Here is a 17669-nt window from a genome sequence, read left to right on the forward strand (position 1 = left end):
TTGCTCCTTCGTATCTCATTTTGACTTTATTTTAAGCAAAAATAAATGCCAAGGTTCACAGCAGGACAGCGCAGGTTTCCCTTGCACGTGGTCCCTGCTTCTGCCAGGCTGCGAGGTGCTGGGATGCAAACGGGCTGGTGCGCAAGGCGAGCAGGGCAGTCGTTCCTCCTGTGCCTTGGCTTCTGTGTGGGAGCCCTTCCAGCACCATGCAGTCCTCCTTCCTGCTGTATTATTTTTCATCGTAGTTCACCCAATTCTGTTGCCACCTAAATGAAGAACAGCGAGGAGAGCTCCCCCCTCCCTCCAGTACAATCCAAGGTGGGGAATGGGAGCAGCCGAAGCACAGAGCTGCTCCGGAGGTCTGGCAAAGCCACCCCTGCCCGTCACCCGAGGTCGCTGACTCCAGGCAGGGGTGGCCACTGGGGTGCGTGGCAGTCCGTTCTTGCTCGAGGGGGGGAGTGTGTCCATCGGGATGGCGCTTATCCAAGCAGCTCCTTGGTCTTCGCTGCCAGCAGCTTGTCCATCTCTGCCACAGCGCTGTCTGCCATTTGCTGGATCTGTGGCAACATAGTACAAGTCTGAGTCGTATGCTAGGTGATGCCAGAGTTTAAAGGGAAAGGAGTGACTGGATCACCACCTGGAACAAAGCCTGAAGTCCTAATAAAACCCAAAATAGCATTGGGGCAATAACTGGCTCTTCCCGGGGGCTCCCACCAGCCCTCAGTGATTCTGTGCCAGTGTTGCATCTGTACATTGAGAGCAGGGACTGGTCAACGGCTCTGAAAAGGGACGTACAACAAACTCTTGGCGGAGCTTCACAAGTGACTTATTTAACAGAACAACTTCAGGGGAAGGCAGAGTTAGAGACCTGCTGGTGTTGGCACCAGAGAAGAGAGCACTTACCTCACTACCTCCTGCAACCTTTCCACTATTAGAACAAACTAGGTAATAGCAGGAGTGCAGCCTTAGTACATACTAAGAATTCACACATCCAAGTAACAGATGTGTTTATTTCTTGTAAAAAGAAATAAATGGCCATTGTTAAAGCCCTGCCCAGGGATCAGGTCTCCTGGTAACATGGGATGGACATGGCAAGCACATAAACGGGGCCAAAATGTGCATGCGCTTATTTGAGTGAGTGCAGATAAAGGCTGGAGCACATGGCGGGGGTTTATGCACTAGTTTTACGGGACTGATTAAGATGCTCCCAAGGTCCAAGGTATATGACGATGACCTTTCTTCATGCTGAAAAATTTGGGTACAAACAAAAATTAGACTTGAGACACTACCTCTACAAATGCAGAAAACCATCTGTCTGCTCTGGGAGAACTGCTTCCCAACAGGATTCAGTTACAATAGCATAGCCATTTTTCCTGCTTGCACAAATACTCTGTATATCAATGTTTATTTTTGTGAGCACACAGAGAACTGTCCCGAAGCATTTGCAATGTATCTAACTTTAGCTGTTAATAAACAAACAGCTAAAAAGTAATGGCCTGCCTTCAGAGGCATCAATTCAGCAAAACACTTAGGCTTGTGCCTGAGTTTATGCCCAAGTAATTGACTTTAGTGACATCTGCTCTTAGGGAATTAGGCATGTGCTTAAGTATTTTCCTGAATTGGAGCCAAAAAATCCTAACAGAGATAATCTTGCTAGCCTTTTCATTAATAACAAACTGGAGCAATCCTCATTAACACCAGCTGTTTTGCAGTGGCCAGGCACTGAGTAAATGGTAGTAAAGCTATGGACGTGGGTTGTTTTGCTCCCCAAGTTCAGCTGGTTTGTGCAACAATCCCTCGTAGTATGAAAGCTTTTGGGGAACACTTTTTTTTTTCCTGTGTCAGCTTACACTGGTTCATATCATAAATTTGGCTTTGAGATTGAAGCTCCAAATCTCACATAGAAAAAGCAAATACAACAGCCATTGCGGAGTCCAAAAATATTCAGCCCAGGGCCACCCATTCCCCAGCTGGGTTCTCAGTGCTGGAGATCTGTCAGCAAGGGCTGGGACAAACCCACCATTGAGCTGTGAAACATCACGATATGGCAGAAAGAAAAAAAAAAAAATTACCTGCTTTTCTAGCAGCCAGATGGTATCTTCAGACACTTTGCTCTTGAACTTCTTTACCTGGTTGATGCTTTTGCTTCGCACCTTTCTCAGGGCCTCTTTGGATTTGTTGGTGGACTGCTTGGCAAGCTTGGCCAGGCTCTCCCTGTGCTCTCTCGTTACCCTAGCAGTGAGGAGAAAGAAAAAACACCAAAAGGAAAAAGTGTCATGTGTAGCACAGCCAGATTCATTTTCTGCAGTGGACTTTGGATAAATGCCGTGATCCTCTCTGCTGCAGCACCTCTCCGAGTGGTCTAGACAGAGCTGCTGTGCAGTACTGAGCTGGGCTGCACAGGGACACCCAAAAGATAGATAAGATAGAGCTCGCTCTGTGTGGAGGCCCTATGTCACAAGGGCAGAGGGACTTAACAGCTCAGGGCATGTTTTTATCCTGCTTTGGTCCACCTGAGTGAATCGGCCATCTCTGCGCAGCACCAAGGCTGTGCACCCCAAGTCTTGAGCCTAGAATGGAAAGTTCCCAGCACAGCCCTAAGCTGAGGGACTTGGACTGAATCTTACTTGTTTTATAGTTGTCACTGCAGTGCCTGAAAGTCATGCTGAAATGTTCAGACTTTCCTTTTTTCTGTTGCCAAAGCATCTGTGGGAAAGAGGGAAAATCCAGCTCCAGACCTGAGAGATGGAGCTGAAAGTGTAATCCTGCAAAGCTGGGAGGAAACCTCCGTCCCTTCCTGAAACTCAGCATCGTCTTCCTGCAACTGAAGAGCCTGAATTACGTATCTGGAAGCTACAGAGCTTATGTTTCACTCAACCTTATTCCAGCTCCTCACGACCAGGTTTTTCCACCAAGATGATGTGAATGCCTGGTTTGACAAGAGGACGATGCTAGACGTGGCTAGCCACAGGTAACTCGGCCCAGGAGAACTTCAGGTCCACCTTCCCCCCCAACGTGGGTCCAGTTACTGCTGTGGTCCCACAAGAAAACCCTCTACTTTCCACCCCATACTAAAAACTGCAGGTGATTAGGGAGTCTGGCCATCTGAATAAGGCACAGGAATGGCTGACGTGTCACCTCTGCTCTGGTAATGCTCCAGCACCTACAGCTGATCACTGTCAACATCAACTGCTAGTGCTTAACAATAATATTTTAATTATTTTCATGGCTATTGAAGTTTCCAGACCGCCTTGAGAATGAAAAATCCTGTTGCGCTCACCGAGACTCGCTAGCAAGAGAGCGCCCGTCTGCTCGCAGAAGATATTGCAAAATAAACATTTCACAGGAGTATTTAGAAATTGGCTGCAACAGCCTGGGTCACCAAAACACTGAGGCCAAGACTCTTCCTGCAGAGAGCTCAGGAAACGTGGAATGAGGGCTCCCAGGGCAGCTCTGCCCCTGCACGGGTGTGCGTTACGGGGAGGCTCTCGGGGCACGACTGGACCCTCAGCCCTTCCTGAGCTGGTGCTCGGCCCAGCAAGCCGCACACGCGCCGATACCTTCCCTCGGCAGCCAGGTCGCTCGCAGCAGATGTCTGCGGAGGCGCTGGCCTCTCACCAGTTATCTTTATTTCACGGCGCAAGAACGAATAGGCTTCCCAGAACCGATTAGTAATTACAGGAATTGGGGATTGCTAGAAAAGCTGAGCAACGACCCAGCCCCGGTGTCCCCTCGCAGGCATGCTGCCCTCAGCCGGGGGCACCCCGCAGGCAGTGGCTCGGCCCCCCCAGTCTCTCCAGCCAGAGGGAGATGGCCAGTGAATTTCATGTGTGGCAAGAGGCTTCTGGTTAGCGGAGGCTCAAGCCTAGACCGAACCCCTAATTAGAAGTGAGTGGGGTTACTTGTGGTTTCCTCTGCATCCCAACATCACTGCCTTTAGGGCTTCTCGTGTTCGATCTCCCCAGCCAGAGGTCCCGTGGCACGTACGAAACCAGCAAAGCCGGCTCACAAACAGAGGTCCGGGTGAGGTCAGATTCTCAGGCAGCTTTTTTGGGGGGTGGGGAGTCAATCCCAGCTGCTAAACTTGGAGGAGGGAGCTAGAAATCTCTCCCATCTCCTGCTGGGTGGCGAGGCAAGCCGGTCCACCGCAGGACTGCCTCAGCTCTGGGAGACCGAGCTTGCCGTCAGCTATTCTCCTTCCCACTCCTGCTCGGCTTTTGCAAATTGTGCCGAGGGTATCACTTGCCTGCTTGGGGCTGCCGAGCCTTTAAGGAAATGTTTTTGTTTATGCAGCTCCGCCAGATTTCCTATGCTTCTTGGCACCGGGTCACAGCTTTCATGCCTCCTTGTCTGTCTTTATTAACACCAATTTCTTTTTATCACTGCGCAGTGCCGTGGAGTTTCTCAGAGGGTTTTATGTTCCAGCCAGACTGTGTGTAAATTCTCAGCAATGCTACCAACAATGCCAGAAACGGACACTTTTTCAAGCAGATGCTGTTTCTGGTTAAGGAATCCATCAACACAAGCCAGGCCCACGGTTTCTAAGGACAGTTGTCTAATCCTGCCCCCAGATCTGGGATTTTAAGCTGTTCTTAGATGTTTTCTTTTCTGTCTAGTAACCATTGCCCCTACCCCCTCTTTAAAGCCAAAAAAAAGCGCGAAGTGAACCTGGGGAAGGGGTGCCAGAAGTGGGGAACAAGGACGAGGTCCGTCCCTGTCGCCCCTTCTGCTCTCCCCTGCGGGAATGCCGCCCTCCCCTGCAGCTCAGGGAGCAGCGGGCTCAAATCCTGCCGTTCCCCCGGGGACGGTCCTGCCTTGGCAGGATCAGGACAGAGCCTAGTGACTGACGTGCCAGGGTGTTCAGAAACACACACCGCCCCACGGGTAACATCTCCTCTTTTTCTGCTTCCCCCAGAGACCAGTGGTTTAAGCACTGCAACCCTTGGATGCTCCTCTCCCCGCATACAGCAGGAGCAGACCCACAGGGAGGATGACACAGGCCACATCTCGTCTCCAACGCAAGACGCTTATGCGGGTAAGAGTAATTTCTGTACCTCAAATGCTAGGAATTTCCTGTGAAGGAGAGAGATCAGTTAAAGGAAAGTAGGCTTAACTAAATACTCTGCATGCATAATTGCAGATAAACACAGGGTGCAACATATATTGCTCAACAAGAAGCAAGAAAGAGACTTCTGATGATGGGCGATCCAGAGCAACGCAGCTGAGAAACAGCTTTGGGTTTTTTTCAAATGAAATTTTTTTTAGTCCTTTCTCCCCATAATAGGTATCTTTGCATATTTCTTAAAGGGCAAAGGAAAAAAAACTCACAATGAGTCATTAAACTTTCAAATGAGTCATCTGGCTTTCAGTAAAGCATGTATAAAAATATTACTAATTTACAAACAATATCCAGTGTAACACAATGGGTCCAAAAAAGATGAATCTAAAAATGAGGCAATACCATAAAAGACACAAGGTCAGGTCAAATTCGGCCAAGAGATCAACCAATACAAATGTTCCCATGGCTGGTTTTCTTTCTTTTTTTTTTTATTTTTTAAACCCTCAGAGAATACTTTTTACACAAATAAATATTGCCTATGCAGTGCTAGCAACACAAACAGGCGAATGCCTTAGGGAGCAGAGGGGATCCTAGCAGGCAGCAGAAGTAAACATGAACGAAACGAGTGTATTTTTTCTGTTAAAACTGCAATGCAAAATCTAAACTAATAGAGTAAATACTGAAAAGTAAACTCCATGTTAAAATGCTCAGCTGAAACACTCAAACACTGAAGCATAGCTGGACCTGCATAAGGCAAAATATGATGCGTATGTGTCCAGCTTGATAGGTCAGACTAAAAAGTGTTTTTAATGACAGGTAAGGACAATTCAGGTTTGATTTTATTTTTCCTGTGCCTCCCCTCATGAAAGAGCCAATTTCGGCAGAAACAATATTGTCTCTTCATTTCTGATTTGTTTGCTCATTTTGCACACCTGCCATAATTTTGGCAATTTCACTGCATCTGTCTGTCATATATTCTTTCGTAAACACCTTTAGAGTTGGGAAAATGAAAAACTTAGAAAATTTTAAAAAGTAATTCAGGGATATAAGAGAGGCCTCTAGCAGAATTTTATTATTTCTGCCCTGCTTTGCATCAGAAGGTTTTAAAAGGTTGAAACTGTCCGCTTGTCTTTTTGATAAGCGGATGAAACTCTGAAAGACCCACTCGTGTTACTGAAGAGCGGGTGAGTGAACGGGACTGAAGGTGCCTGCGAGGGCAGATCTGCAGGGCACGTCTCCCAAGCCAAAAACCTCTGAAAACCTCTTTAACTCAGGACTCCTGGGGCTGCCAAGCAGCCAGGGGGAAAGGGGCCAGGAGCAGCAACCCTTACATACCAGAGGAACAAGGGAGCACACTAGGCAGATCTTCCCTGGGGAGAGAAGACTTGTTTTCGCTCTGCAGCACCACAAAAGATAGTGACAGACCGTACATGTTTGTTTAAAAAACAGTATTTTTTAAAAGATTGGGATTTGCAGTTTTGGAGTTTCCTCCCCTGCAATTCATATTCAAGGATGACCCAAGTGCCCATTAACAATCAAACCACTGTGCAGCAACCCGGGAGCCTCAGCAATTATGAAGATAATGGTGCCCTCCTCCTCCTCTGCCTCCTCTCCTGAGGAATGGGGGAAGGGCAGGGAACACGGGAAAGGAAAATCAGCAAATAGAATGATAATGTCATTCCCTCTCACCGACAGCAATGGAAAGCTGCAATTAGACTTCTCTGATCAAAATGCTAGATAAAATTCCATAGAATTTTTAAAGTAGATCTAAAGCACAAGAAATACTTGGTTCATCTTTACTGAGAAGTCACCTGCTTGTAAAATGCAGCGCACGTGCAAGGTGTTTGTGCGCACAGGCAGTGTACAGAGCTGTCTTTACCCTTTGTGGGAATTGTTCGCAGCACCCCAGCGCCATGTAAGCCCAGGCTGTGAGACCACGTACATCCACATCTGTCCAGGGTATTTAGGTGGCTTCATTGCTGCAGGGTCCAAGCACCCACAGGAACTCGTGAATTTTCCTTGCACCACCCAAACCTGGGTGAGCAGTGCTGCTGCCCTTGTTAGAGGCCGTGTCTACGCTAGCGAGTTGCGCAGCACGGTATGAGCGGAGCTGCTGGGAGGTCTCGCTCGCCACAGGGTCCAGCCTGGTCCCAGGAACAGAACACGTGCGCGCAGTGGGGGAACACTCGGTGCGTGCCCAGACAGTACCTCTCTGGTTTAATCTGAAAGGAATTGCGTTCACAGGCAGAGACCCCAGCACGCTGCAGCCCAAAGCACGTTAAACAGGTATCAGGTATCATCAGGATCGCTTCAAAAGCGCTCTCCTGATCCAAACTGAAGCACTGATGCAGTGGCACCTCCTGCCTTGTCCAAGGGTTGGGAGACACCTGCGATGGGTGAGGGAAGTGATGCTCAGTCCTTGGCCAGGAGCAGCCTGCTTTTCAATCAAATTTCTATACCACAATTTCTACGCAGCCATCAGTTACAGAATGTGTATTACACGAGAAGAGGGAGTGGATATTTTAGTCAAAGCTATCAATTTTCTCCCTCTTTCTTTCATCACTTACTTTTAGTGTTCTCTGCAGCAAGGTGCTATTCACCCCTAATACTACTAGTTCACTACTGTGTTACTGCTGTCTTCGCTGGTGTAATTCAAGGAATTTACAGCGGGGCAGCAAAGAATCAGCTCCTGAATTAAGGCAATACAGCTTCAAAAGCCTTTGGCTGTCTCCTGCAAAGGGCTACAGCCAGCTAGGACCAAGTTTTCCTCTGCAGGGGGAAGATAAAGAACAATAAGACCAACCATCAGATGCCAAAATGTGGTGAGTTAGAGCTCAGACACTTGGAAGAGGTTCCACCAGACGCTTTTAGGGGCTCAGACTTTTTTTCTGAACCTGAAATACTGCTATTTGGAAAGCAGATGCATCACAACATTGCAGCGATCGTGCATGCTTACCCTCTGAAGGGCACTCACTGCAACCTATTGCATTATCTTGCATGATGATGAACTCAGGCAGCCATCAATACTCACTTAGGAATTGGCACCCGAATTATTGTCCCGTCCACTTCTGGGTTCAGGTTCATGCCGCTCTCCCTTATAGCCTTCGTAGCTGCAGCTGTGCTCTGTAAAACAGATCAAAAGGTAAAGGGAATTAGGAAATAATCATTCCCATATGCCAGAACTCTGTCAATAGTTGGCAATCCATCTCCACGGAACATGGAAACATTTACTTCTGTTACCAGTAAGATCAGGAAGTTACATTGGTGCAGAGAGCTTTGATCAAACCGAATGGGAAACCTCGGCCGCGCTTGGTATCAGGGTAGGGGGGCATGAAGGGGGGGAGAGGGGAAAGGAAGCAACAACAAAAGAAAACTGTTTTGCTTCTTTGAAACTATTTGAATGGTTTGAGGCAACGCAGAGTGAAACCACAATAAATTCCCAAGGCATAGCCTGACTGTGGCAAAGGAGATGAAAGATTCTGAGCATTTAAAAATTCCAGTTGAATGTTTCCCACTAGAAATCACACAGTGCCAATTTAGAAATGTTAACTAACTTAACCACTTCAGCACTACAACCTAACCACATTAAATTGGGGCAGTAGCAGTTGCCTGAGAAATAGCGCCTGTGCCCAGCTCAATGTTTATTTTACAGCTTATTACTTAGGATTAACTTCTCAAAACTCCACCACCGCTGGCTGACACTCTGCTGTGCTTAAAAGGTGGGGTGCACAGGTTTGCCTGGTAACTGCAAAGTAATTAAAAGGCTTCCTTCCCCATCCCAGGGCACTGGCGTACCTCTACAGAGTCTCAGGCTTTATGGTTAAATCAGAGTTTTGCCAGGAGCTCCCGCAGCGCTCTGCCAGATTGCTTCCTTCTTGACATTGACAATAACAAGACCGAGCGAGTCTGTATTCTTGTGGCACTCGCGTGGCATTTCCTACAAGGCGCATTGCTATTTCTGATACTCTTTCCCATCGTTAACTTTAGCTCCAGGCTGCTGCAGTAGACTGTATTTATGAAGTTCAGCTTTTGTCAACTGAGGCACAAACTAAAGCTCTGCATATTTGTTTAGGTCTCCGACGTGTGATATCACTGAACAAAATGAATGCTCTGCTCGTGTTTTCTAAGACATAACTGCTGTCCTCTAGAACACAACAAGGGCAGAGAAAATGTAACCAAGATGATCTCAGCATGTTAGGAATGTAAACGTGTTATTCTACGGACAGTGCTTGCTCTGTAGGAAGGAAATGCTCAGTAAAAGCTGTGTTGTTTAACATACATATTGGAGGACATAGAAAGGGGATATATTGCAATATTGCCCCCATCCTCTTGCAGCCCATGAAATAAATAGCTGTGCTTAAAAAACATAGTCTTGTTTGATTTTGTAACTCTCGGGCAAACAGACTGTGGCCCTGCAAGTCCTTTTCTATGATTATTTTCTTTCCTAGACTGTTCAGGCATTTTTATTTGCTTTTCAATGCCACGAAGTACTGACTATACGCTGTAAATAATGACATAAAGTAAACATGTCTGCAATGCTTTTAAAGAGTTCAATCCTATCCATGGAACAGTTATGGTATAAAACAACTGCATTGAGAGAAATAGTTCTAGCTCTAGTTCAAATGAAAAACGGTCCTTTGGCTTAGAAAGCAAATGTAGGCAATGCTATGTAGTGTGACATTTAATTTCTCACATGCCTGTTTCTCAGCCTGAGCTCCTGCTTGGACACGGGCTAAGTCATGGAGTGACTTCCCCAGTCCTCTCAGCTCTGGCACTCCGAGGGACCTCGGTGCACTCGCTGATGAGGGAGCCTTCATTCTTCAAAGCCATTATACACACTGGATACACTTTAAGAAACACTTAGCTATCAAGTGCCTTAGACTGACCTCCTCTGAGACTTTGCTGACTTAATTAATTGGGGAAAGCCTTTGCAAAATAAATAGAGATAAGCTTTGGCAAACCTCCAGACCTGGAGCGGGATGAATAGCTAACCTTGCGCTCATTACTGCTCCTATCAGCAGGGCTGCCCGGCTCTATCTGTGTGAGCCCGCTGCAGGGGACCACTAGTGCTTGATCCTGAGGTGGGATTCAGATTTGCTGCCTCATTTAGGGGCAAGTCTAACTAAGGCTCCTGCAGAAAATTAAAGGGACTCGGCTCTCCCAGGGGATGGGTCAAAGCACCTAATTCGGATTCTGCCCTGCAGGCACTGCCAAGGGAGGAGCTCACTAACCTCAGCAGTGCCTGAGTCAGGCCCTAGCACAACACTTAGCACGGGCCCCGCTTAAGTCCTACCAGGGAGGCTTTTCAGAAGCTCGTAGGCTACATCAGCAGCTTCTTCCATGAGCTCTCAGGGGGTGTCACCAGCCCTTGTGATAAGTAAGCAAGTTTTAGAGGAGTTTGATGGTGTCCCCAGCACAACCACAGACTATTCCAACTACATGCCTGGTTTTGTGCATGGTCACGTCTTCGTAAGGAACTGAAATGACATACATACAGTGGGGCAGATGCAGCATTGCTTCCACGTGTGTAATTCAGGTGAACCAAAGGAGAGTGCGTACGTGCTCAAGACTACTGGGTGCCATAAAACCACGGGAAAACCTGGCAGGGCACAGTTAATCCAGGCATCTGGTCTGCGACACGCTCAGCGCCACTTTTCAACCAAGCTCTTGCAGATCCAACTGATGGGAAACCAGTCCCCAAAGCAAACCCCTCATACTGTAGCATTTATTGGATGCAACCCTGAGAGCAATCACAGCCTGACGGGCAGCATTGAACTCTCCTCTGACCCTGTGCCGCTACACATGAGATGCTCTGTGCGCCAGGCAGGGCTGAAGAGTCGCTCGCTCCATGCAGTCAGCAGCAAAATACCGTTTCTGGTTTGCGTCCGCTGCGAAGTGACACGCAGCCCAGCCAGAGCTCTCAGCCCTGCCAGGTTTGACTGATTTTGTCTAGATGTTCCTTTGCTCAGCATCAACCTGTTTGTTCCTGTGGTAATTACCTCCCCTCGCAATGCCTTTGGTAACGCGTTCTTACCTCTGGAAAATTGGTCATGTTCACTATAATGATTTGCGGTGACTTCTGTGAGATCTGCCCCAGCTGGTTCAGCGGAAACTTCCCATCTTTAGTCATCACGATTATGTGATCAAGGGCCCCTCAAAAGAACCAAACACAGGGGAGTTTCAGTATGATACAGCAGTTCACAGCGATGCTGAAGAAAAACACATACGCAGTGTCCCACTTCCCTTCTGGTGTGCAAAATACAGACGTTACAAAAGAAAAAAAAATGTGTTTATTCAGACTTCAGGTGCCGTTTATGTTCATGCATCCCCTGTGGTACTTGCAAGCTAAATATTTCAACATTACTCTAAAGCACGAAAACATGGAAACAGAACTCTTGGGTTTGGTACTAGAATAGGAAAACTAAGCAAGATTGTTAAGAATTAAAAGAAAATCATTATTTTTTAATTCTTAGAACTTAAAGAAAATCAAAATGTTGTTATAAAAATCAAGACAACTATTGTCTTTAACTTAGCAGTGTTCTCTTAAACCCCCCATTTTTTTGTTCCAAGTCCCAAGAGGAGGTGTTGTACGCTGCCTAATTTAAAGTATTCAGTTTCTCCCCGAGCTACTCTTAATCTGCTCTCTAGTTTCTGCTGCAAAATGTTAACAGGCCAAAAGGCACACGGGACAAGAGGTACTTTATCAGTGCAATTAAAAAAAATACGTATAGTTAAAATAAATAGTTAAGAGACTGAGCTACACTTTCCAACCCCATTAAAGACTGAAGTGCCCCTGCCAGAGCTGGGGTGGTGAATGATTCAAATTTGGTCATTGTTTAATGTTAAAATTTTATCCCTGAAACTTGATACTACTTACAAATATGTACGTTCAGAGTGTTATAGTAACTGTAGCTTAGTCAAATATATTCACATTTCTTCCTAAAACACAAAATTCACTAAGTGAACAAGGCCTGTAAAGGTCACTAACCACAGCAAAAGTAGTTTGTATATGCCAGACACCAGCCTGATGGCAATTTCCAAAAGGCTAATTTAATGGCAATTGGATTTTTCCTGCCCTACTGCACCATTAGCTGACAACCTGCTGCTTCATCACATCTGCAAACAGTTCAGTTAGACACTTTTGACATCTCCCACTTACAAAAGCTATTTCCAGGAAGCAGTTAACAAAAATGGATTCTTCCTGGTCAAGCTCAGGGTGAAGAAAGCCTTTAGTTGGGGATGTCAGGGTTGTAGTAATTGGGTGCCCAGTGCATAACTCAATAAAAAGAAAATCAATTTTGAAAAAATCAGAGTTCTCCATTACTAGGTTTGATATCCTTATTTACAGGCAATAGAGCATCATACAAGGAAGTTACCAACCTGGTGACGTTCTAACACTGAGATTTCTGCTGAAATCTTCTTTCAGAGCTTCTACCACTGCCTGCATGTCTTCATTGGTTTCCTCCAAATTGATAATATCCTCAACTAGGGCAGCACTGATATTCACTCTGGCTTGACTCTGCCCTTTACCTTTAGCTGCAGATTACACATAAAATTAATTTCTATTTCTGACAACAGTTAGTTGTTGCATTAGAAAGTAGAAAGAAGATATTAAGACCCCTGCTACATTCAGAATAGAGTCCAAGATAAACCAAAGTAACTGTATTTTTTGATGAGTAAATAGCCCAGCTCTTGAGCACATAAGCCAAAATATACTTGTAGGTCACGCTGTGTGCACTGACTCCAGCCTGGACTGTGACGATTGCTACCTACTGCCCCAGTGCAGCAGCAGCAACTCCCTGCGGTACCTCTCCCACGGGAAGGGCTAAGGTTTCCTGTACACTGCAACACTGTCAGGCAAACCAGCTCCTCCAGAGCTGTGTTCTGCCTAAGTTAGATCAATACTGGTACATGAGATAAAAGGGATAAGAAAAGAAATTCTGGCAACATACTGAGGGGTTGCAAACACTAGGAAAAAGCCTGCCGCCTTCACCTTTTTTGGTAGCTAGCTGTCTGGTCAGCAGCATCTGATGGACACACTGCCTGCAGCCATCCAGGAGCAGGGCTGGGCAGCCTGCGGGAGCCCGCGGCATCCCCCGTATTGCTGTGAACGAAGAACGATAAAGCAGGGAAGGCAGATGACGGAAGCACCTTAGTGCCATAGCCATCGTTTACAGCTCTTCTCTAACTCACCTGGAAAAGAGAAAAGGCGTGCTAAAAAGAAACAGATTCAGGTCTTAGCTGTATCTATCAGTGCAATGTGACAGTTCAACACTGTAGGCAGCGGGTGTGGGCGTACTGCAGTGACCAAGAGGTAAATTCAGCGGAAGGGGCTCAGTGGCAGCCAGCCTGTACCCACATTATCTGCGCAGCCTTTGCACATCTGACCAGAGGGGCACGGGCAAGTGAGGCAAAAGCCGCGTCTGCTAAGCAGGAACAGCTCGTCAAACTATCTGGTATTTGCACGCCAGCTGAGCAGACACTTTAATTTCTGTCACAGGAGGTTTCAGGCCCCAACCCCCCCCCAGGCTCCCCCGTGTTTACAGGAGTTATTTCAGCCTGGGCCATCCTGGGCTCGGAGGCGTTACTGCAGCTGCGGCTCTGCTGCCCTCAGATCTGCACAAACACAGACGGAAAACTCGGTCCCTCCCGGACAAGACCGCGATGGCTGCGGGAGCCGGGAAGCCGCCGCTGACGGCCACCGGAGGGACCGGCCGCTCCCGACCGCGGGCTCCTCTCCGCCGCTCCGACGACGGTCCCGGGGTCACCCAACCCCCGTGCTCGGGGTACGACGGCTGCTCCCCCCCACCCCACCCCGGAGCCCGGCGGCGGGGACCCCGTGGGGATCCCGGACACCCCCCCCCCCCCCCCCCCCGGTCCGCCCGCCCCGCGCCCACGGGGTCCCGTCCCCGCCACACGTGCGCGCAGGCCCCGCCCACCGCGGGAAAGGGGCCACGCCCCCTCTCCGCGCGATGCCCCGCCCCTTTATCTGACCCCACACGCCGCCCGACACAAGGCCACGCCTCTCGTCTGGCCCCGCCCCCGCCGGTTCCCTCTCCTCAGGACGCGCCGGCCCTGCCCCGCCCCGCCCGCGCGCTCCCCCGGTGCTCCGCGGAGGCCGGGGCCGGGGACCGGGGATTGGGGACCGGGGGCGGCGAAGGGGAGGGGAAGGGCGTGCGTCCGCCCGCCGCCTGCCTCACCGTCGCGCAGCCCTTCACGTTCCTGCCGGCGTCATCGCGCCGCGCCGCGGCGTGACGTCAGAAAGCGGCGCCAAGGGCGGGGCGAGGCCTACGCGAGGACGGAGCGGCCGCGGCCTCCGCGGTCCCGCGGTGTCATGGTGAGTGTGGCTCCGGCCCGGCCCGTCCCCTCGGCCCCGGCCCGCGTCCCCCGCCCTGCCCCGCTCTCACTGGTGCCCTCCGCAGAGCCATGGAGCCGGGGCGCCAGACGCTGCCGCTGGAGAACGCCTCCATCCTCTCCGAGGGCGCCCTGCAGGACGGGCACCGCCTCTGGATCGGCAACCTCGACCCCAAGATCACCGAGTGAGTGACTCCGAGCGCGGCACCGGCCCTCCCGGTACACCCACACCCCCTCTCCCCGTCAGCGGGCCCGCCTCCTCCGGTCCCTCAGGGACGCCGCCTCCCTCCCGCTACCCCGCCCCCCAGCAGCGGTACCGACCCCCCTCCCCCCCCGTTACCCCCACGGACGGGGCCGTTGTTCCCCCCCCCGGGGCAGTGCCACATCTCCTGCTTTCCCCGGTGTCCCCTCGCCAGCTCCTGCCCTGTCCCTCCCCAGCCCTGGCTGCCCCCGAGGGCCCAGCGTTAGGTCCGAGCGCTGCCCACCCTCCGGTCCCCGGTGCCGGGGGGGGGCTCGGCCGGGTGTGGGGTGGGTGACAGTTTGGGGGACCCGCGTTGGGGGTGCCCCCCGTGCCCAGGAGGGCAGAGCAGGCTGCAGGAGCACAGCCAGCTCTTGGCTGTGCCCCCATAGCAAGAGGTGATGGTCGCCCACTCCGGTGGGTTTGCCAACTGGTCCCAGCTCCCACGGCACTGGGTGGGCGGCCTTGTGTCTGGTCGGTGCCGCCGCCTGGCAGCGGATGGCCTGACGTTTGGGGGGTTGGCGGGGGGCTTTGTGTATGTGGGGTGTCTCCAGGGCTGCGCTGGCCCCACAGACCTTGGGCTCAGAGGTAAGTGCTTAACTGCCGCACACAGCGGTGCTCCGAGCCACCGCTCGGGCTGGAAGCCCAGGGGTTGAAAACATCCTTGTTCTCTAAACTAGGGAAATGTTAGAATTTTAGCTTTGAGACTGTTAAGGTGACCAAGAGCCTTGTGTTGTTATCTTGCTGGTGTCAGGTTGTACAGAGGAGAGTTACTGGAGTAACTGAGTGGTAATGAGGTAGGGCACAGTGCGACTGGCTGCTTATGGTGGATAAGCGTATAAATCAAACGTGTGTGTATGCATTTTGTGTTTTCTCCAGACTACAGATAATTATCTTCTGAGCAAACATAATATTCGCAGAGCTAAATTGTCAAGGAAATATGACTCGCTGTCCAATATTTGGATAGTGTGCTGAGAAACAAGTAGGTTGTATTAAAAAACCCCAAAACCCAAAAGAAAACAGTTTGGGGTTTATACACTTCTAAGAAACAAGCATTTTTGATTAACTATTGTATATGTCTGTCATGGAATACTTTTTCTTCCTGCTTGTTTTTGTGTGTGTGCAGGTGCTAGGTTTTTATTCTAAATGTGGTTCATCTTAACAGAGCAGTTTTCTAATAGCCTCTAAATGGAATCATTAATGCATTGTGCTTTTCAGCCATTCAGCTTTGGGTGGCTTCTGCATTAATTACCATTTTTATCCCACAGCTATGTTACTCTGGTTTGTCCACATTCACTGACCACATAAAATTAGATATAGGAGTTCTTGAGCGTGTTGTTTACTGGGTCCTTGAAGATTCAGGAAACTGGGTTAGTGTGGGGGGAAAAATAGTGGGTGTTTGTAAATGCATTAGGTCCTTCACTTCCCAGGGAGATCATTAATGGTGTTTTTAAAGACCCTTTCAGTCTAGCTTGTTCCTCTGAATCTAGGCCAGACAAGTAATAGCTTTATATGGCAAAATTTAGTGTTTTCATAGATAAGGTGAAATGAGTTTTGTGGGCTTCATCTGGCTTCTTGCATGGGCAGGCTGTTCCTTTTCAAACAACCTATTGCAGATGCATGAATTCAACAGTCCGGGTGTGGGGCACGGCTGCCCTGGTACCCTCGCTGCCAGGGACCGTGTCCAGGGCAGCATCACAGCTGTGGGCAAGGGGCTTCGTTCTCCAGTGTCATCAAACCTAGGGGTGCTTCCATGCCACTAAATGTTTAAAGTTTGCCCAGTGATGAGTGACAGTGCTCGTTGCTTATTCCAGGCTTTATAATTCTTGCTTTTGGTTTTGCTTTAAAAATGGCTATTCTCTCCTGCAAACTGTATTGTAATCTCTGTTTCCTTGTGAATAAAAAAAAAAAGAGGAAGTTTCTTTTAACATGTTCTCAGCTCAGAGAGAAAGAGTGTGGTTCTGTGTCAGGTCAGTAAGTTTCTATAACTCATCTTGGCCCTTACTTTCTTATCCTAAGGGCTTACATCTCTGCTCATACTTGCTCATCTGAATTATCCCTGCTGAGGTTACTAATCATATGACTGAAAACATACACCTGAAAACTAAATAGCTGTTTCTTCATTAGCTGCTTTTATCTGATTTTTAAAGGGTTGCCTCTGCAATTTCTATGTTAGATTTGTTTAAGACGGAGTAAAGTTGATTGAGTTGTTAGCAGAGTTAATAACTGGTTGTGACTTTCTCGAGCAGAAATGAGTTCAGAAAGTCTTGAATTACTCCAAGACTTCCATTTAGAGAGCAACCTATAGCTGCAATCAAACGCTAGGGAGTTAATAGGTAACGTACACATTTGAGCACAAGCTGCAGTAATAGGAATTTATAAATGTAGGGCTGCCCACAAATTACAGCCTGCAAGTTGATGGCTTATAGGAGGCTGTTGCACATACTGAGTAACTGTGAGTCAACTGGGAGTCTCAAAGGATCCTGAACGCTGGCATACCCTACGTACTGGGGTATGGTGGATCTTTTGGTGGGCATTCCTCCTTACCAGTAATGTTTGTTTGTTTGGGTGACTTCTTTTATCCAGCATCCTTAAAAGATTGTTCTGCCTGTGGAAGAAGATAGTATTAGGAGTCTACTGAGCGTATTTTTAGAGCTGGAAGGAGGCGAGCGGGCACCATAGGACCTTGCAGCTGTTCATGACACAGGACACTGTCTCCAGGCACTTCTGATGCTGAATGATCCCTGCTGTGGGGCCTGCCATGGCAGTGCACGAGGAGAGCAGCAGATGGTCGGTTCTGGGTTTGGTATCGCTGAGCAAGGAAGCTGTGGAGTCTCCTCACCATCACTGTGAGCATTGCGTGGTGCAGCATTTGTCCCCCAGCTGCACAGTAGGATAGGAGATGTGCTGTGGCACAACTGTTTGTTCACATCACCTCTCAGTGCTCCTGTCTGCGGGGGAAAAACCTGTACTTTAGTTACATCTGCTGTGTGGCAAGCGGAGTAGGACTGCCTCTGC

The 17669-nt window shown here is 49.0% G+C and overlaps 2 protein-coding genes across 4 annotated transcripts in view; one reads left to right on the top strand and one right to left on the bottom strand.

Moving 5' to 3' along the window:
• MRRF (mitochondrial ribosome recycling factor) lies at positions 1-14658 on the bottom strand. Of its 3 annotated transcripts, none has more exons than XM_052814679.1 (7): positions 14467-14658; positions 13053-13252; positions 12440-12595; positions 11094-11212; positions 8091-8182; positions 2073-2232; positions 1-557 (listed from the first exon to the last, which is right to left on the bottom strand). In XM_052814679.1, the coding sequence occupies exons 2-7, from the start codon at positions 13225-13227 to the stop codon at positions 480-482; spliced, it is 780 nt and encodes a 259-aa protein (XP_052670639.1). In that variant the 5' UTR covers positions 13228-13252; positions 14467-14658; the 3' UTR covers positions 1-479. The 3 variants fall into 3 exon arrangements, with proteins under 3 accessions (XP_052670639.1, XP_052670638.1, XP_052670640.1); XM_052814678.1 differs by lacking the exon at positions 14467-14658 and adding an exon at positions 14260-14315; XM_052814680.1 differs by lacking the exon at positions 14467-14658 and adding an exon at positions 13604-13628.
• Positions 14486-17669, top strand: part of RBM18 (RNA binding motif protein 18) — a 13563-nt gene continuing 10379 nt past the window's right edge. Inside the window, exon 1 of the mRNA XM_052814681.1 lies at positions 14486-14598. Within this exon, the coding sequence (XP_052670641.1) occupies positions 14486-14598 (113 nt within the window). The remainder of the gene's footprint in view (positions 14599-17669) is intronic.

This window comes from Harpia harpyja, chromosome 19 (genome assembly GCF_026419915.1).
Source record: "Harpia harpyja isolate bHarHar1 chromosome 19, bHarHar1 primary haplotype, whole genome shotgun sequence".
In the NCBI taxonomy this organism is placed as follows: Eukaryota; Metazoa; Chordata; class Aves; order Accipitriformes; family Accipitridae; genus Harpia; species Harpia harpyja.